Source organism: Caretta caretta, chromosome 2, assembly GCF_965140235.1.
Source record: "Caretta caretta isolate rCarCar2 chromosome 2, rCarCar1.hap1, whole genome shotgun sequence".
Taxonomy (NCBI): Eukaryota; Metazoa; Chordata; order Testudines; family Cheloniidae; genus Caretta; species Caretta caretta.
Window position 1 is genome coordinate 201235488 of NC_134207.1, and position 21953 is coordinate 201257440.

Sequence of the window (21953 nt, forward strand, 5' to 3'; positions counted from 1 at the left end):
ACAACATGACAATTAGACTATGAACAAGTTTAGAGTTGATTTCATAGAATCCTAGAATATCAGGGTTGGAAAGGACCTCAAGAGGTCATCTAGTCCAAATCTCTGCTCAAAGCAGGACCAATCCCCAACTAAATCATCCCAGCCAGGGCTTTGTCAAGCCTGACCTTAAAAACTTCGAAGGAAGGAGATTCCACCACCTTCCTAGGTAACCCATTCCAGTGTTTCACCACCCTCCTAGTGAAAAAGTTTTTCCTAATATCCAACCTAGACCTCCCCCACTGCAACTTGAGACTATCACTCCTCATTCTGTCATCTGCTACCACTGAGAACAGTCTAGATCCATCCTCTTTGGAACCCCCTTTCAGGTAGTTGAAAGCAGCTATTGAATCCCCCCTTATTCTTCTCTTCTGCAGACTAAACAGTCCCAGTTCCCTCAGCCTCTCCTCATAAGTCATGTGTTTGTAGGGAGTGCTAGGAATCCAAGAAAGACACAATCCTGTTCCCATTAAGATCACTTGGGAAAAGTTCCATTACTTGTAGTGGTTGCAGGACTACGACTAAAGGCTGAGTAAAATGGTTCTTAAAGTGTGTGTCTATTCTGCAGAGTGACTTTAAAATGACAACTTATTCAACAGCTCTGCCCCCTGTGAATATTTGGGGTTGTATCTACTGATGTTAGTGACAAAATAAGATTTTACTACTCTACTCCTGTTAGGCTTGTGTAGCCAACGTAGTTCAGATGGAATGACCTGGCTTCTATCTCTTCTTGTACATCAGGAATAGAATTGTTTAGTAAACTCCATTCAGTTCACATGCTTTAGAACTTTTGCTCTGTCATGTACGTTTTGGATTTTTTAAAATATATATTACGTCTGCTAGAGGAATGAGAACATCAGTTGGCAGCTTTCTTGCTAGAACACAACTTGAAAATTCTGAATAAAGGATGAAATCAGAGCAGTGGGACTATATTAGTGAAATTTGCATAGTAAAGAAAATTGCATATTCACAAAGCAGTTGTTGAAAAATAACTTCAGAATGGTTATGCAAATTCCTGCACTTTGATTGGTTAATAATGACTTTCAGGCAATCAGAGTACAGGGACTGGTATACTATGTGGTTATTTTAAAAATAACTTGATGGTGAAAATCAGACACCTTCAATCAATCAGATTGCAGGGAACTGGATAACTTAGAAAAAAAATCTTATGGTAATGCTTTAATAATTTAAAAATCCCTGTGCTCAGAAATGCCTGGAGCATGGTTGCTGATACTTAAGCCATCCTGAGGCAGAGAGCAAGCATGGAGAATTTCAGTCTAAATCTTTCACAAAATGATCAGAAAGAGAAAGCATGGACTTATAATGGAAAGTGACAAGTAACCTCAACTATAGACATCGCTACCTGGTTCACCTCTATTACTATTCAAACTGTGGTACAGTTTTTCACTTTGCCATTAATTAAATTCACAAAATACTCATCTACAGGTTTGGAAATAATTTTTGTGTAGGATGGATTCTTGCTTAGAATAAACCGTTTCCTATTGGTTCCCCATTTCCTTACTTAGACTAATCCTGCAACAGTTTGCCCTGGCATTCGGGCTCGGGCAGCTTTTCCAGTTGACATCCAAGGAGGGATGTAAAAGTGGTTTAAGGACACATCTGGTACAGATGTTTTCATTCACTGGTGTTGTATTGATAGAACCCAGGAAATTGTGCCCTTTTGTGCCTATACAGCTGCTCAAGCTCAGGATAATTTTAGGTTGCCATAGAACAGAAGGACCTAGTTATCTAGACTGATTGGAAGGCAAGCTATGATTATTAGGAATCTCTTGAAAAAGAGAGTTTGTGGGGCATGTGGATTCCAGGGTTCATGGGGAAAACTCATGTAGCTTGACAGGTTAATGCTGATATATAGAGACCTAGTAGAAAGATGCAGCCACCAAACTTTCACTTGTTGCTCATGCAACCATGCAAGAGTGTATAGACGTAAGGGATTTAGAATTGCAGATGCCATTGTCAGTTACTTACTTGTATAAAATATCCTAGGAATGTTTGTTTTTTGAAAATTGCTGTCATCTATGTTTAGAACTGATCAGAAAATGGTAGCTACATTTTTTCATCAGTTTTGAAAAAAAAATGAAAAAAAAAAGAAACAAACTTGGACTATAAATGGAAAAACAGTTTGGGCTTTGATATATAGTGAAATTTTAGATTTTCAAAACCTACAATTTGGGCGGAGGGTTGATTTTTCATTAAAAATGGAACATTTAGGAGGAAAATGTTTGTTTTTGAGGGGAAGGGGAGGACACCATTTTGAACTGGAAACAAGTTTAGATAGAGCTTGACAAAATTTTCCATTTATATCATGGTATTGTCCCACCGTAATTTTGTTGTATTAAAGCTAAATCCATAACTCCCTAATATTCAAATTCTTCACCTGCATATTTATAGAAACCTAGAGTTGAAACAGCTTTGATCTCTTTTTTCATATTTTCCTTTATTTCTGTACTATGAATATTAAAAACTAAAATTCTGATTATTCTATGTACACAAAAGGGTCTTTTGTACAACTGTACTAATGGCTCCATAGCACATTGTATTCCAAAGCTGTTCTTCCACAATGACATGCTAAGAATTTTTGTTTGTTTTTTAAAAAGCAGAAGGCTTGTAAAGTTAACTTACTTTTAAAGAGAACTGCTTGGTGTAGAGGGCTCTGTTTTAGGATAAATGACTCAAGGAACAGAAACCTCACAGATTCAATGGCGCAATACCCATTTATACCAGATAAGTATCTGGCCCACCTTGACTAACAATTTGGTGACTCTTGGCTGTTTAACTCTACATGTGTCTGAGTAAATTGATCTAATGGGAAATTCAGTTAAAAATGAATAAATGTGTCATAATAAATGTGTGTGTAATGGTGGCCTAATACTATGTAGAAAAAAGCCAGTGTAACTCAGAGTGCTAATCAACTGCATTATCCCAGATGTTTCAAGTACTGTGGCATATGTTGCTACTGGAATAAAACCTTCATGACGACCTGCATCTCAAAAGTATTTTGCGTTGATCATAGCAATTATATCCATGGCCAGAAAAGACAGAAACAAACAAGTGAAAAGAGACTCTTCAGCAAAGCTAGTAACCCAAAAACTAGTATGGGAATTTTATGTTTAGCAGTAGGTTCAGTTCTGTCACCTGATGGGGTTTAATTTCATTTCTGTCTATTTAACTTTTATCAGTGGTGCTTAAAACCCCCTTTTGTTGTGGTAGAAACCCAAAGAAAATTAAACTAAATATTTGGATGCAGCTAGTGAGGGCCCGTCTGGCAAGGATAATTTACTTGATATTTTTCACTGTGCAGTACACTGCCAGTTAACCAGGCATCAACAGTCAGTTTTAGCTCCTAACCCCAAATCCACTGAAATCAATGGAAAGACTCCCATTAACTTCTCTATTTTTTGGATCAGGCCTTTCATCTGTAAATGTGCACTCAATATAATACAAAGACAATTGAGGAGGAAGATGAATGTTTCTCTTTCTATGACCTGGTATCCTGCACATGCTACTTTTGTAAAAGTGCATAACACCCTACTAAACCACAAGTTAAGATAACGTACAGGGAAGAATTATAAAAGAAGTAGAGAAACGGAAATTGTGAATGCAAAACCCTACAGACAATTGCATTCAAACTGACACAAAGGGGTGCCAGTGTTACAGGAATGGCTTAGAGCCCTGCTCAGCAGGGCAAGGGAGCATTAGTACTGAGCCATGAAGAAGCCCATGCTATCTTAACACACTAGCCCATAGCCCAGTCAGTCTCTAGGGTCACAGTGGGTAATCTTTCAATATGTTCCATGGTAAAATGAAAAAAATGACTTGGACCATCATTGTTCCCATCCTGTTTGGCTCAGACCCAACTCATATTAACCAACATGCTAAATCTATGCATGCTGCCTCTATATTCTGCAGCCTCAGAACAATTTGAAACTTGAAACCTGGAAATTTATCATCTCTAATGGATGCTCTCAGAAGCTGGAGAATGGCCAAAAGGAAAGACTGGGGGATGGGGAGCTCATTACCATCAAGTGGAATTTTCTTTCATTTTCATAGATGTTAGTACTTACCATATTTATCATTACTCAAAGCCCAGATTTCCATGTGTTGTACAGGGATTCCTGTTTTTATTAAAGGAAACATAGCCAATATTTCAAATAAATCTGTTTTAAAGTTTGTGTTGGGTTAAACTTCAAATCATGTAAGAATATAAAAGCTCAGTGTGTATGTAGAGTAAAATGGTAAAGAAAACTATTCATTCCAAATTTTGGTTTTCCAGTCAGGTAATATAATTTAAAGAGACTCAAATTTATATAAGAAAAGTTTAAATGAAAATTCAAGTTTAAAATCATTCTATTTGATTTCCTAACAATACCCATTATAATAAATGTTCTTCTTTAGCTATTTCATTGGCAGGCTCCAACATACTGTATATGGTATCTTTAAAAGAGAATTGTCCACATTTTAGCATTTTAAAAATCATTTCCTTTAGATAAAAGTACATGTACAGTATATAAAGAGTAATTTTAAATCATACTATTTAAAGTCCAATGTTAGATGCTTAGCTGCAGCTCCTAACCTAGCATGAGAAAAATATATTTTGCAACATGCTTTTCTAAGAGCTAAGCATGCATTTTAATGTGAAACGGGAGAGCAGAGAGCTCCCATGTTCTTAAGCTACACTATAAACCTAGAGGCTCCATCACACTGCAGCTGAACTGCTCTTAAAATGCATTGAGAGAAGCTACAGATTAACAGTATTTAGATGCATTGGTTTGATGTAATTTCAGGCTGCCTGAATTAATGTTCTGTGACAAGCCCTCCCTTGCAAACCTTTAGAAGCAAACTGTTTCTTTGTCTACAGTTTTAAGCGTGGCTACAGTCTCTCGTAGATTCTGCACTGTTTCTCACATATTGGTTTTTGGACAAAGTCGAATCATCATCTATGAAGGACTAACTGCCCAAAGGGTATACACCCAATTGCTAGTGGTTTATTCAGCTTTGACACTTCTCAGTGTGATCCTAACTGCCTTTTGTAAAACAAGCAGGCAAGGGAAAGGCTCAAGAGACTTTCTTCTATTCATTTCTGTAATAGTTTTCTTGCCACGGGAGACTTAAGAAGATTTGTACTGCCTGCTTTCTTTTCATTAGCAGTGAGTGCAATGCTGTTGGGTAAGTTAATGTGCTAGACTATAAAAAGAAAAGCACAGGAATTTGAAAAATATATAGTTTCTCATTAATCCATTTTAATGTTATTTTTCTTAACTTATTCAGTATAGGATGCAGACAAAAATAAAGCAAAGTGTAACAGTTAAGATATTTTCTGTTGTTCTGAGCCAGAGAATTAGAATTAGCTGTAGTCTGTTTGTTGAATGCAATACTATGCTTCACTGATTTTTGGCAGGAGCATGTTAAAATTCTCATTATTAGACTGACAAGGAAACCTGATTGAATTTTCAACACAATCATAGTCTCTGTCATGGAATGTAACACTATTTAATAATTTCTTTTGTCTTTCTATATGCAACAAAATACACCAGTCTTCCAGGGGCTTACTATGACCACCACGTTGCATTAACCTGCCATGCTTAAATTACTGTTAGATGTGTTTACTTTTTCTTTTCCTGACTGTCTTCTTGAATCTGAGAAGGAAGATTGGACAGATTTGTTAGTAAAAAATACAACTGTAGTATACAAATTCTTATTGTGTACAGTACAATAGCTATTTGGATCCTAATTACTTCAAAGGTTAAATTTGGCTGAGAAATAGAGGTACTTCAGCACTGAGTTTTATACGTTAGTATAGTTAATACATAAAATTTATATTGTGTGTACATACGATGGCATTCTCTTTGTATTTGTACGGTATTATCACCAATATCATCACTTTCCCAAAATTTCAGGACACACAAATTTCCCAGGAACGTTATTGATAACCCGTGAACATAAATTAGTTTTATGGAATAATGCTTTCAGAAGGTGAATGATACATGTTAAAATCTACATTTGATAAATTAATACAGGACACTCATTCAGTACATATATACATTCAGAAGAATGAATCTAATGATAAATGGTAATAGTCACTAGAAGAAGATTGCATGCTACATCACTGAATTTATTAATCATACTGCTCAGCAGCAGCAAATTGAATCTTTTCTTTGATATTTTTTTCTCTTGGTGTGTTATACATGTTTGTTGTGTTTTGCATTCCACAGATATGCCCAGAACATAGGTTAACCACTCTACCAGGAAATAGAGACAAAAATAATTACCTAGAAAAATACTGAGAACTCCAAGGAAACATTTTTGCAGGAATGATGCTTTTAAGAGAGTGAGCAAAACAAGTGTGACCTGAATTGTAGACCAGAAGTTCAAGATTTATAAAGCAATTTCTTAGTAAAATATATACCAATAAACAGAAATTTTTAGAGCAAAGTTTTATTATTTTTCCCAGTGTGTTTTTGGTTGTGTCTTTGACATTTTGAAATATTAAAGTAGAGATAACCTTTGATAGATTTGACTTACCACTATCTCTTATTAAAGAAATCATGTTACCACAGAACATACTGCTGTCAGCAAGTCTGCATACCTGATGTCCCAGTTGCCCATATATGCATTGTATGTTGAAGAACTGCCAGCAAATGATATAAATCAAGAAACAAATTATATTCTTTCTTATGGTGTCTTTGAATTTGCATGCATCCACCTGATTACAAATAATCACTCTGTAATTAAGTTCTTAAACAACTATAGTGGCTTGTAGATGATTTCCCTGAATTCTATTTGTATCATTTTATAGGACAAAAGGTTGACTCACTGGAAACTGTAATGTAGATCAGAGCCTAAAAGAGACTGTTACTCATGCATAGTTATATAGAAAAGGAAACAAATGGAAGTGTCATGCTCACCTCAGATTTCCCCCTCCAGTAAAATAGAAATAATATCATTCATTTCTTAGAAAAGTGGTTTAAGTCTCAAGTGGATAGAATTACTTCTTTTTAAAGATATGACACTTTATTGGCTTTCTAGACAACATGCCACTTTCCAAAGTTGTTCTTCTAATGTGGTCTATTTCTGCCAGCTACAGTAACTCAGCAAGAATTTGAAAAACCAGGCTACTCACCTGGAAAAACCTGGAGTGAAATCCTGGCCCCATTTCAGTCAGTGGTAAGCTCCTCCCACTTCAGTGGAACCAGGATTATTATTTACTCTCTAAACTAAAATGTGGAGGGGGAAAATAAGCAAGATTTACTAAAATGAGATAAGATTATAGTTTTTAAAGCCATGCAAGGCTATGTGTACGTTTATGTTTAAAAGGAATTCATCAAGTAGTTGATTTCCCTATTCCTTTCAAATGTTTTTGGCATGCTTTGCATTTTAAAAGTCCATATACAAAACAGTACATCAAGAATACTATTGGTAAACCAATGATCATGATGTACCTCTATCACTACATGCATTTGCTGAAGGCTTCTTTCCTTTGAAAGGTTTGCTTTGTTTGTTGATTTCTCCTCATAATAATAGAAAAACAAACACAGTGCCTTGCAGAAAACATAACCTGCAATAATTTCTTGTACACAGTATTTTTAACAGTCTCGAAGGGCCCTGTTCAGCATTCTTTAGTCACTCAAACTCCCATTGAGTTCAGTGGGCATTTTCAGGATTAACAAGTGAGTAAGGAATACTAAATAGTGCTCTACAATAAGAGTTTATTCAAATATGAACAAGCCTTTAGGGCTACATTTTCAAACTAAATTATCTGATTCTTATGTACAGATGAAGTTTGTGCTCATATTAGAGTGTTTGTTTGTGGGCCAAAAAATTGGCAGTAGCAGCTCCTACCATCTCAGAAACTAGTCATTATTTTGACAATGTGGGCATAGATTGTTTGTTTGTTTTTTCTTCAGATAAACACCTTCTCATTTTACATAGCAGTCCATAAAATATTGCCACTTCATTTTATCCCTTTAAATGACTATGTTCCAGAGGGACACATTTGAACTATACTTAATTTGAAAAACTAAGTTTAAAGTAGTTTCTGATAACATACCTGCCAGTGGATCCCACTGTCTGACATTGTTCACGTTTTTCTTTTTCTTTTTTTTTTTAAAGTTTTTTCTTCTTCTACCAGGGTGATTTTGTTCCCATTAAAGGCCAGTGGGGCTTGGCCAACCCCTGTTCCATGGCATGGTCACTTTAAGAAAACAGATGTTCAAGGGATCAGCAGATAAATTGGGAATGGGGGCCCGGGGTTAATCAAGTGGCTACTTCCTGAATGACAGGCTAAACCAAGCTGTGAGGTGACTGGAGAGGAGGGTGTGTGTGACAGTCAGAGTGTGCAGTGGAGCGTAGAATCAGGAAAGCAGGTCCCTGGAATGGGGACCTGAACTGCTGGTCCGGGGAAGTCTGCTTGAATCACAGTACAGCCCCAGGCAGGAGGGTAGTGAGTTTCCTGAACCCAAAGGGGGAAAAGTGTGAGAGTCCAGGGACCAGAGCAGAAGGACACCTATGTGAAAGACTCTCCAGGGAGGCCAGGAGCTTCAGTGGGACTGGCAGAACTCCACAGCTCAGAAGGAACTGGTGGTAGTGAGGGGACTGGGGACCTGAAGTCCTGGAGCAAAGTGAATTGGAGATCCTCAAAAGGAAGGTTTGGGCCTGAAGGCTCAAAAGATACCATATTAAAAAAAAAAAAACACCTTGATAAATTAGTCCCTAAGGAAAGGGGGATGTTATTTGTCCTATTCTGGGCTGTGGAAAAAGTTAGTGGGAGAGCCAGAAGGGAACTAAAATGTCTGTAGTGCCATGCCATGCCACAAGGTGCTCTGGGACTGCAGTCTGCAACTCTCCCCTAAGGCACACAGATATAACAGAGACAACCGACTGACGGTGCAGGGGGGAATGTGAAACAGACTATATTCAAAGTCCTGTCAAATTAGCAAAAAAAGCAACCTGAAAAAATAGAGAAGCTCTTTTTCTCTCTAACCTCTTTCTGTTCGTGATCTTTGGTGTTACTTGTAATTATAGTAGGTAAGACACTTTCAGACCAAGTGTGATTCCTAAGATGATGGTATCTTTAATGCTGCCTACTATAGGCCAAATCCTAAAATCATCATCAACATATCATTGATGTCAATGTAAGGATAGGTTTCAGAGTAGCAGCTGTGTTAGTCTGTATTCGCAAAAAGAACAAGAGTACTTGTGGCACCTTAGAGACTAACACATTTATTAGAGCATGAGCTTTCATGGGCTACAGCCCACTTCATCGGATGCATAAGATGTAAGGATAGGGTCAACACTGAATAAGGATTTAAGGATTTGGCCATAACCTACTGAGCAGGGACTCAGTCCCATCTACAACAAGACCACTAGAATGGGGGTAACCTGTAAAAAGAACCCATTGTCTAGCTCATTAAACACTCCTGGGTCACAGAACATTCTGTTCTTTTTAAGCATGTAAAGTTGGGGAATCTATTTGACATAAATATTTCATTTTATTCGTCTGCAGGCAAAAGCAGCCATTCTTGACATTCTTAACTCCATTAGGAAAACAAAAAGGATAAAAGGAGACAAAAGGATAGTGAAGATCTGAGTGGTGCTTAAAATATTAATCTATTGATTATGGATTATGATGTGGATTACTTCAAGGTGGATGGGATAGTGAGTGGGGATATTGATTAAGGGTAAAATTTGCTTGGTTGGTTCAGAGGATTAAGACTGCTGAAATAAGAAAGCTTGAAAAGAAGAGTTTAATGGTGGTGAGATGATGAAAGGGATGGTTCTCTTTCTTTTCTTTTTTCTTTGAAGATGTGTGATCTATGGAGGAGATTTGATGTTTGCATTTTGTGGAGCAATGTTTTGCAAGCAAGGAGATTAGTTCTCACTATGCCAGAGAGGTCAGAGATCCATGTTTGGGGACGTTCTTCTGTGGTGGTGGTGGAGTTGTACAGTACTACTCTGAGGAGGTGGGAGTTGCACAGGGAGTAGAGATTCATTTATTTCTGGGAAATAAGAACTCTGCAGGGGACATTCTGAGTCCCTCTAAATTAGTAATTGGGGGATGTACCTCTGTTTTAGGCAGTAAGGAAGTCATTGTGCAGCCCCTCCTTGATAAACCCAATACAGCACACTAATGATATGGCCAACTCCTGGCCTGCATTGAATCTCCTGTTTTGGGGAAAGCTTTTTGAGAAAGCTGTCACAGACCAACACTGCCGATTTCTAGAATCTTCAGACTTCCTGTATCCCGGTCATCCAGGTTTTAGGTCTGTGTTAGGGGATAGAAAGAGCACTGAGTGATTTTTCTCCTGGCAATAGACAAGGACAAGGTTTCTATGAAGAAGTTGTTGGAATTGCTGAAGTGTTCCAGACCTTTATTCTTTAAAACCCAGCTAGGGAACAGCTGTTCCCAGGCAGGTTCTGCTGTTCCTCTCCCTCTCTTGAACCCTTTCATTTCTCTACTCCTTAGTCTCCAACTGCCCTTTCACAGGAGCTTTCTCCCTGCACCTCTGGAGCTATTACAGACTGCAGGAAACATAAAAGTGCTGTTGCTGCCCTTTATCCTCCAACACTGTTGGGGTGCTGTGGACAGAACAGTTTATAGATGTCTGCCGTGTCAGGTGTCTGACCCTCTTCCTTCCTTTCTCCACCAGAGTAGGAGAAATAGAGAGAGTATGCAGGCTGTGCGCTAGGAAGTAGGGTTGTGCAAAGGGATCTGTGAGGCATCCAGAAGGAGGAATGGCAGAGACATAGCTGAAGTGAAACTTGCAAAACACGCATTATATACTTTAGTTATTTACATGTTTTTTTTCATAACTTGGGTACCTACTTCACAAGAAGCAGTTTAACCTAGAATAACTCATTCCTCACAAGGGTAAAAGAAAGTATGTATACAAAAGTCTTTGCCAAGTCAAACTAGTTTGTGAATAAACACTACAGCCAGATTTCATGGTTCTGAATGGCTGGTTGCTCAAGAAAGATAGGAACTTCCGTGCAAATTGATATTACCGCAAGGTGGTATTACATGTTCCAATCATGTTCCAATATCAGCACAGACTTCTCACAGGGGCTTAATAGAAAGGGTTAGCTAGATGTTTTGTCCATAATATGTCTCCATTGCTACAGAATGAGGGGTTGTTGGTGAACACCAAAGAGGTCCAGGCTGGTGACAAGTTATTTGTTGAAGGTGGTAGCTTTATTTTGTTCAGTTTTGATGGTGATTCATTGACCAGTTTCCTTTTCATAAGGCTCATGTAGACCAGTAAGAATACACTGGAACAGAAGAATTTTCAGTGTTTGTGATTTGCTCTAAGATATATGGCCTTTGCAAAGCTTTCCGGGGGCTACCCTGCCTGGTGGTGTAGGCTCGTTGGCTAGCTTAGTATGCTGCATATTCCTTTAACATAATGTTACGTCCCCACTTTGCTAAGTCACTTCATATTTTTGAAGTTTTCTGGTTTGTAAATAGAGTACCACTCCACTTTTTGGTTTTTATAAATGTTTTTAGTCAGTTCTTTATATGAAAACTTGAAGTCACGTAAGTAGAACCAGCTGTGAATTTTATGTTGGAAATGAATTGGAAAATGCTAATTTTTCAAAACCAAAATGTTGAGGAAATTTTTGTTTGATGAAACATAAACATGACAAAACATGGACCTCTCTGGAGTCAAACAATGCACGCACAAACATTCATGCTGATAGCTCTGTGAATAATTCGCCATTGGAGATCACCCATCCTCTTCGTAATTGGAGGCTTGCATGCAGTTTGACAGGCTGGTTGGCTGGAGTCCGTGTCCAGAAGCTGTCTTCTCCTTATCATATTGGGATAATCAACAAGTGTTCAAAAAGATGAATCCTTTCCACAAGCATATACAATGACTTATGGCCTTAGCTATTAAAAGTTAATTTAGAAGACCCCTTGAAGGCATGTAAGCTGCCTGGCTTGTCAACATCCCAATCCACAGGAGCAGCCGACAGATTCCCCTACAGACTGGAAAGGGGGACCTCAAAATACCATTCACCTTAAGTAGTGTGTGTATACATAATATATATATATATATATATATACATAAAATTATACAGTAACTGCAGGAGACAAACCTGGGCCCAAAATCGAAAGCACAAAAGGTGAGAAACAAATATACAATATATACACAATCAAAAGCCTTCTCTTGATTAAGGGAAATCAACCCAACATGCAAATCAAGCATTTTTTTTTAAACAGAAAATTAAGTTGGTGACAATTATTTATGACAAGTTTGGTTTGGGGCAGGGAGTGGGCTAGTTTTCACCATAGAAACAAAAAATGTTGACTGGCTTTCCTATAGCCCTATTACTGCTAAATAGGGCCCTCCAACAACTGCAATATGCTCATCTCCATACTAGTGTACAGAGTGACCATATGTTGTACTAAGATTCTCTTGTTTTTTTCCCCAGTGAGTCTGTATAGCTTTTGCTAGCCCAGAGGTTGGGCAGCCAATGTTTTGAGAATACTTGGTGAAGATCTTGTAGGTGTTGGTCTCTTGTAGGTGTTGGTCTACAACCGCATTTGCTCCAACCCCTCAGACAGAGACCAACACCTACAAGATCTTCACCAAACATTCTCAAAACTATGATACCCACATGAGGAAATAAGGAAACAGATCAACAGTCAGACGTGTACCCAGAAACCTCCTGCTGCAAGACAAGCCCAAGGAAGAAACCAACAGAACTCCACTGGCCATCACATACAGTCCTCAGCTAAAACCTCTCCAATGCATCATTAGTGATCTACAACCCATCCTGGACAAGGATCTCTCAGTTTTACAGGCCTTGGGAGGCAGGCCAGTCCTTGCCCACAGACAGTCCACCAACCTGAAGCATATTCTCATCAGCAACTACGCACAGCACAATAGTAACTCTAACTCAGGAACCAATCCATGCAACAAACCTCGATGCCAATTCTGCCCATATACCTACACCAGTGACACCATCACAGGACCTAACCAGATCAGCCACACCATCACTGATTCATTCACCTGCATGCCCTCCAATGTAATATACTCCATCATGTGCCAGCAATGCCCCTCTGCTTTGTACATCAGCCAAACTGGACGTCCCTAAGTAAAAGGATAAATGGACACAAATCTGATATTAGGAATGGCAATATACAAAAACCTGTAGGAGAACACTTCAACCTCCTTGAACACGCAACAGCAGATTTAAAGGTAGCCATCCTGCAGCAAAAAAAACTTCAGGACCAGACTTCAAAGAGAAACTGCTGAGCTTCAGTTCATTTGCAAATTTGACACCATCAGCTCAGGATTAAACAACGACTGTGAATGGCTAGCCAACTACAAAAGCACTTTCTCCTCCCTTGGTGTTCACACCTCAACTCCTAGAAGAGGGCCTCATCCTCTCTGATTGAACTAACCTCGTTATCCCTAGCCTGATTCTTGCTTGCATATTTATACCTGCCTCTGGAAATTTCCACCACATGCATCCGACGAAGTGAGTATTCACCCATGAAAGCTTATGCTCCAATCCGTCTGTTAGTCTATAAGGTGCCACAGTACTCTTTAAAAAAATAAAAGGAGTACTTGTGGCACCTTAGAGACTAACCAATTTACTTGAGCATAAGCTTTCGTGAGCTACAGCTCACTTCATCAGATGCATACTGTGGAAAATACAGAAGATGTTTGTTTTTATACACACAAATCATGAAAAAATGGGTATTTATCACTACAAAAGGTTTTCTCTCCCCCCACCCCACTCTCCTGCTGGTAATAGCTTATGTAAAGTGATCACTCTCCTTACAATGTGTATGATAATCAAGGCGGGCCATTTCCAGCATAAATCAGGGTTTAACAAGAACGTCTGCGGGGGGAGGGGGGTTAGGAAAACAAGGGGAAATAGGTTACCTTGCATAATGACTTAGCCACTCCCAGTTTCTATTCAAGCCTAAGTTAATTGTATCCAATTTGCAAATGAATTCCAATTCAGCAGTCTCTCGCTGGAGTCTGGATTTGAAGTTTTTCTGTTGTAATATCGCAACTTTCATGTCTGTAATCGTGTGACCAGAGAGATTGAAGTGTTCTCCGACTGGTTTATGAATGTTATAATTCTTGACATCTGATTTGTTTCCATTTATTCTTTTACGTAGAGACTGTCCAGTTTGACCAATGTACATGGCAGAGAGGCATTGCTGGCACATGATGGCGTATGTCACATTGGTAGATGTGCAGGTGAACGAGCCTCTGATAGTGTGGCTGATTTTATTAGGCCCTGTGATGGTGTCCCCTGAATAGATATGTGGGCACAGTTGGCAACGGGCTTTGTTGCAAGGATAGGTTCCTGGGTTAGTGGTTCTATTGTGTGGTATGTGGTTGCTGGTGAGTATTCGCTTCAGGTTGGGAGGCTGTCTGTAGGCAAGGACTGGCCTGTCTCCCAAGATTTGTGAGAGTGTTGGGTCATCCTTCAGGATAGGTTGTAGATCCTTGATAATGCATTGGAGGGGTTTTAGTTGGGGGCTGAAGGTGACGGCTAGTGGCATTCTGTTATTTTCTTTGTTAGGCCTGTCCTGTAGTAGGTGACTTCTGGGAACTCTTCTGGCTCTATCAATCTGTTTCTTCACTTCCGTAGGTGGGTATTGTAGTTGTAAGAATGCTTGATAGAGATCTTGTAGGTGTTTGTCTCTGTCTGAGGGGTTGGAGCAAATGCAGTTTTATCGCAGAGCTTGGCTGTAGACAATGGATCATGTGGTGTGGTCAGGGTGAAAGCTGGAGTCATGTAGGTAGGAATAGCGGTCAGTGGGTTTCCGGTATAGGGTGGTGTTTATGTGACCATCGTTTATTAGCACTGTAGTGTCCAGGAAGTGGATCTCTTGTGTGGACTGGACCAGGCTGAGGTTGATGGTGGGATGGAAATTGTTGAAATCATGGTGGAATTCCTCAAGAGCTTCTTTTCCATGGGTCCAGATGATGAAGATGTCATCAGCATAGCGCAAGTAGAGTAGGGGCGTTAGGGGACGAGAGCTGAGGAAGCGTTGTTCTAAGTCAGCCATAAAAATGTTGACATACTGTGGGGCGATGCGGGTACCCATAGCAGTGTCGCTGATTTGAAGGTATACATTGTCCCCAAATGTAAAATAGTTATGGGTAAGGACAAAGTCACAAAGTTCAGCCACCAGGTTAGCCGTGACATTTTTGGGGATAGTGTTCTTGACGGCTTGTAGTCCATCTTTGTGTGGAATGTTGGTGTAGAGGGCTTCTACATCCATAGTGGCCAGGATGGTGTTATCAGGAAGATCACCGATGGATTGTAGTTTCCTCAGGAAGTCAATGGTGTCTCGAAGGTAGCTGGGAGTGTTGGTAGCGTAGGGCCTGAGGGGAGAGTCTACATAGCCAGACAATCCTGCTGTCAGGGTGCCAATGCCTGAGATGATGGGGTGCCCAGGATTTCCAGGTTTATGGATCTTGGGTAGTAGACAGAATATCCCAGGTCGGGGTTCGAGGGGTGTGTCTGTGCAGATTTGATCTTGTGCTTTTTCAGGGAGTTTCTTGAGCAAATGCTGTAGTTTCTTTGGGTAACTCTCAGTGGGATCAGAGGGTAATGGCTTGTAGAAAGTGGTGTTGGAGAGCTGCCGAGCAGCCTCTTGTTCATATTCCGACCTATTCATGATGACAACAGCACCTCCTTTGTCAGCCTTTTTGATTATGATGTCAGAGTTGTTTCTGAGGCTGTGGATGGCATTGTGCTCTGCACGGCTGAGGTTATGGGGCAAGTGATGCTGCTTTTCCACAATTTCAGCCCATGCACGTCGGCGGAAACACTCTATGTAGAAGTCCACTCTGCTGTCTTGACCTTCAGGAGGAGTCCACCTAGAATCCTTCTTTTTGTAGTGTTGGTAGGGAGGTCTCTGTGGATTAGTATGTTGTTCAGAGGTGTGTTGGAAATATTCCTTGAGTCGGAGATGTCAAAAATAGGATTCTAGGTCACCACAGAACTGTATCATGTTTGTGGGGGGGGAGGGGCAGAAGGAGAGGCCCTGAGATAGGACAGCTGCTTCTGCTAGGCTAAGAGTATAGTTGGATAGGTTAACAATATTGCTGGGTGGGTTGAGGGAACCATTGCTGTGGCCCCTCCTGGCATGTAGTAGTTTAGAAAGTTTAGTGTCCTTTTTCTTTTGTAGAGAAGCAAAGTGTGTGTTGTAAATGGCTTGTCTAGTTTTAGTAAAGTCCATCCAGGAGGAAGTTTGTGTGGAAGGTTGGTTTTTTATGAGAGTATCCATTTTTGAGAGCTCATTCTTAATCTTTCTCTGTTTGCTGTAGAGGATGTTGGTCAGGTGATTCCGCAGTTTCTTTGAGAGCGTGTGGCACAAGCTGTCAGCATGGTCTGTGTGGTATGTAGATTGTAATGGATTTTTTACCTTCAGTCGTTTTGGTACGATGTCCATCTGTTTGCATTTGGAAAGGAAGATGATGTCTGTCTGTATCTGTACAAGTTTTTTCATGCAGTTGATAGATTTCCACTCCATACGGCTAAATGCAGTGCCTTGCATAATGACAGGTTTCAGAGTAACAGCCGTGTTAGTCTGTATTCGCAAAAAGAAAAGGAGTACTTGTGGCACCTTAGAGACTAACCAATTTATTTGAGCATAAGCTTTCGTGAGCTACAGCTCACTTCATTGGATGCATACTGTGGAAAATACAGAAGATGTTTGTTTTTATACACACAAATCATGAAAAAATGGGGACTCTTTGCCACTTTTACAGATCCAGACTAACATGGCTACCCCTCTGAATTTTAAGATAGCAAGCATGGGTATTAATGATTGGAAAAATCTTAGTCACACATTACCGCAACATGAAAAGGCACAAGACCACATTGAAAGTATGCACAAATGGTGTGAGCTGAGTGTAAGGTTAAAAAATCAGACCACTCTTGATGCCCAAAATCAAAGATTGCTGGAGTTAGAGAAGCAGCATTGGTGTTGTGTTCTTGAACGTCTTATCTATGGTTGAATATCCATCAACAAACAATCTTGCTTTTAGAGGAAGCACTGAGAAATTATTCCAGCCCCAAAATGGCAAGTTTTTGGGCCTTGTACAACTACTGGGAAAATTTAACACAGTGATGAGTGAACATCTCTGAAGAGTAACTGAAAATGAAATGCATGACCACTATTTGGGACCAAGAATTCAAAATGAACTGATCGTGCTAATGAGTGATAAAGTGCGAGACAAAATTGTTTCATTTGTTACTTTGGCAAAATATTTTGCTGTAATTCTAGATTGCACTCCGGACATAAGTCATAAGTCAAGAACAGGAAAAGTATAAAGAAATGCAGCTGTTGGGGATGCAATAGGTCTAACCAGGGTGCATGACCAAATCCATCTCCATTTTCAGTCTGTTTGCCAAGGTCTTTGGAAAAAGTTTATAGTTGGAGCAAAGGAGGGACACTTCACCTCCTCAAGGTCCCCCTTGGGGAACAGGGCAGGAACCACTTTGAAAATAACTGAGTGGCAATACCTTCTCTCTGATTGTCTCCTAAAAAACTTGGAGCAAGTCAGGCTTAAGAAGGATACAAAGGGCCTCACAAAACTCAGTAAGCAAACCATTAATGCCTTTCTTGGAGCAAAGTCATTTAGAGCAGAAGTGTATTCTGAGAATTTCAGGTCCTGTTCAACTCTGTCAATATTCAAAGTTGAGTTCCTAGGAAGATCCAAAAAGTAGCCATCAAGTCTCAGATGGATATACAGGAATGATGGATGCATAGGCTCTGTTGCTGGGGGAAAAAGAAAAACAAAAAAATCCACAGCAAAGTTGCTAATCCACACAGGATCTGAAAGCACTCAGTCTGACAACATCTTGAAATGGACACACCTCTTCCGCTCTTCATTTTTCTTTTCCAGGCCTAAGAAGAACTGAATAGTTGCATCCATTTAAGAAAGTCTCTGAAATTGGGCCCTAACCAGTGCACCCTGAACTTTGCTATCCAACAGGTCCTGAAAGAGCTGGGTTTTTTAAATATTTCAAGCTCTTTTGCAACGCAACTTCATTACACCATGAAAACCTTTTTCAAGTTCCACAGTCCTCAACTCTTAACTCCTCCATACTCCAGCAAAGGCTACTGGATTGTCTGCGGCGTGTATTGCTGCCAAAAACATTTCATATTAACTTTACACACCACTCACCATTGCCTCAAGGAGGTAAAAAAAGTCCTTTGAGGCTACTCAGGCGCCCCAAAAATAGAGTCTGGAAAAGGGCGACTATTAAAATGCCAATATGGATTATGGGCTTGACTGGAAGGAAGAGACAACACAAGTAAGACCTGATCTGAAATCCCAGTAGGGACAGTACTACTAGGAAGGAAACAGAAAACAACAAAACCTGTCCAAATGGTCCACCAAGAAAGAGTTGGCACTAGGACTCAACCAGATGTACTGCTGCCCGTCCGTCAGGCTAGAAGCCTTTAAAAAAGCTGCAAGTTGCTGAGCAGACAGTGGATGCAGTTCCAATTGTTCCTATCCAATCTCACATTAAAAGTACAAATAAAATCAACCCCCTCCCCTCAATTCAAATATTACTTGTCAAGCAATTTGTCAAAAGAGCCCCTCAGGTCAGAAAAAACTCAGCCTGACTTTCCCTGCAGTAGGAACGTAGACATTAATTAAAAATAAATTATATATTTTGATCAAAAAGTAGCTTGAACTACCAGTAAACGTCCTGGAACAACTTCTTGTTCAACCACCGAATCAGACTTCACCCTGTAGGCAAAGAGAGTGGCAACCCTGTGTAGCCATGACTCAGAAGAACCTCCCTTTCCCAATCAGCAGTCAATCAGTTTGGTTGCCTGCATCTGTGTGCATCCCTTGCAAAAATGAAATGTGCACCTTTTTCTGGGACAGATACTCAAAAAGAGCCATAAGTTTTTTTTTTTTAATGTCCTTGCACCCATTCACATTCAGACAGCCCCATACAAAATTTTCCAGTGGACTAATACTCATCAGAAAAAATAAGAAAAAGACAGACATAGAACTCCTCTCCCCGCCAAGAACATAAGAATGGCCATACTGGGTCAGACCAAAGGTCCATCTAGCCCAATATCCTGTCTTCCAACAGGTGCCAGGTGCCCCAGAGGCAATATACAGAACAGGTAATCATCAAATGATCCATCCCCTGTCACCCATTCCCAAGTTCTGAGCAACCCCTCAAATAAAACCACCAAATTCTTCTAAACATGAATCCCCAATATTTCCATTGAGCAAAGAGAGACACACTTTAGTCATCAGAGTATTTTTTTTCAATCTGTAATGCTTCTGTTTGTCAACCACAAACAAAGACATATGTCTCATAGTATACTGAGCAGACAACAAAAACAAATTTAAAGTTAGGAAACCAATCTGCCAGTTCTGCTCCACATTTCCCTTTTGTCTTATCCAGAAGCCGACCAAATAGTGTCCAGAATATATCCCCTGGAGCGAGTTCAGGACCCAAAGAATCAGTGAGTTTGTCATCCCTTACACCCTCAGACTCAGAGTTGCTACCGACCTCAAAGGGGGCAAACCTCAGAGAGACTGGAGAAAGTGTTCTTCCCAACTGCACTGACCAAACTAGCTCACTTCACAGCCCCCTCAGAAACTGTAGTTTGGTTGCCTGCATCTGTGTGCATACCTTATATGCCATTTTTTGCTTTGCAGCTTTGCCCGCAAACTAGAATCCTCAGCCACAGCTACAAGTTCTATAGCAACTGGTTCAGCTTCCATTTTGCAGTCAGGCTCAGGCTGAGAGGCCACTGAGTCAGGAGCCACAGAACCAGTAATGCCATCTCCCCCACAAACCTCTCAGATATATCTCCATAGACATCTGGAGACTCTTAGGACCCGGTCTCTGCCACAGCCCACCTTGTGCTTTACTCTCAGAAACCCCCACATTCCCAGGCACAGGGTCACGCTTATCAGGAGCAGTTTGCCTCCTCTTAGGGCACTAATTAACCAAATGTGTCAGAATCTCACAATGAACACAGACCGTGTCCTCAGTCGCAAGAAGTACAATGTTGTCACACTCCCCAATCCTATACCTCAGTATTTAAAACTTTGGAATCATTTTTTTAATATCCTACAAACTTGCCTATGAAAGGACAAGACATGCCAAATCTCTGGGGCTTTACAGCCCAAAGGAATCCTCCTAATAGGGCTAGTCATCTTACCATAACTTGCCAGGGCGCTAGCCAGCTGCTCATTTCCTAAAAAGGGAGGAACATTAGTACTAGAGACTTGAACAGCCGGTGTTGAGAAGAGCACTACAGGGACAAAAACATACCCCACAATAATCCCCTCCACAACCACCTGCTAAACAAGGCTAAACATGGCAACAAACACAACAGTTTTGCTCATGTGGGAGGCATACCTCACATTTTTAAACTCAGTTGCCTTCCGCACAGCTAGAACACACTCCTCTGCAGACGCAGAGTCTGGAGACAAAATCCACAATCCATGGCCATGGGTTAAACCTTCAGAATCCACAACAAACTGACGTCTCTGACCCTTGGACTGCCTATGCAGACAAAAAGCCTGCTAAAATGAAAGAAATCCTGAAGGTAAACCCACAACAACCACAAAACTCTAAAAAAAAAAAAAAAAAAAAAAAAAAAACACACACACACAAAAAACAAAACCCCATTACCCCAACAGAAACAGAGAGATCAGCAAACCATATCCACTCCCAACCTAACTCTCACAATCCTTAGAGAGAGAGACTGACTCTATAGAATGGGTGTTAGTAGAATTGTGAGGGGAAATATCTGAGACACCAAAATGTTTCCCATTTTGAATCAGAATGAAAAGTCATAATCTCAAAAATCACAAACCGAAAACCCTTCTCCACCCCATGTTAGGGTCAATTTAGATTTTTTTTCATTCTAAGTAGCTTAAATTTTAAAAAAAGTTGTTTTGAACCAAAAACCCAGATTTTTGTTTAGAGAATGTAAAAATGAAATGTTTTGACAATTACATTTTTTTTCTTTAACTCTTTTTTTTTTTTTTGAGAGTCAGGAAATGTCTGTTTCATGATCTGTTTTAGTTTCAATGAAATGTCATTTTTGATTAAAAACTATTGAAAAAGTCCTAACTAGCTCTAGTGATAAGCTCGCTCTTTTACAATGTGGTAGATTCAGATTTGAGGCCCTTCTCTGATTGAACCTGTCTCTCCCATACCCCAGCTGAGTGCCCTAACCACTAGGCAATTGGATATTCTGGGGTTGTCTTCTCTCATGTTTTTTTCTTTCACACAGAAAAAATTGAAGAGTCTCATTTTTGTTCCAATGTAGAATGGAAACAAATGTCAAAATATTTCATAAAACAGAAATATTGTTTTCAGACCAGCCCTACACTTAGATCATCTGTCCTTGAGAAGACTAAACTTGGTTCAGCACCACAGGATGAAACAGCTGTATAAATCTCTAACCTCTATAACAATACCAATTTAATCTATCATTTATTTGTATTAACTTGTGTGCACTTCTAATCAAGAACGTAACAAGTGTCTGTGCCCATTCACAAAAAGAAAAGGAGTACTTGTGGCACCTTAGAGACTAACCAATTTATTTGAGCATGAGCTTTCGTGAGCTACAGCTCACTTCATCAGATGTTCATCAACATCTGATGAAGTGAGCTGTAGCTCACGAAAGCTCATGCTCAAATAAATTGGTTAGTCTCTAAGGTGCCACAAGTACTCCTTTTCTTTTGCGAATACAGACTAACACGGCTGTTCCTCTGAAACCTGTGCCCATTCAGATTCTTAGAACACATTTTGGTTAGATTTACCTTAAAGACTTTCACTTTGCATTGGCTTTTTCTAACATATAAAATACATGTTTTATCTAGTCTTTGATGAAGCATGGATTACTTGAATATATTTATTAT

At 39.8% G+C, this 21953-nt stretch overlaps 1 protein-coding gene across 5 annotated transcripts in view; it reads left to right on the top strand.

Annotated features, from left to right (window-relative positions):
• The window catches only part of ZNF385D (zinc finger protein 385D), a 631463-nt gene that overhangs the window by 238514 nt on the left and 370996 nt on the right, over positions 1 to 21953 (top strand). The window contains exon 1 of one of the 5 annotated variants that reach the window (XM_048838564.2): positions 4812 to 5223. The exons of the other annotated variants lie outside the window; for them this stretch is intronic. Within the exon in view, the coding sequence (XP_048694521.1) occupies positions 5214 to 5223 (10 nt within the window). The 5' untranslated portion in view covers positions 4812 to 5213. Of the gene's footprint in view, positions 1 to 4811; positions 5224 to 21953 lie in introns of those variants that run through there. 5 annotated transcript variants of the gene reach the window in all.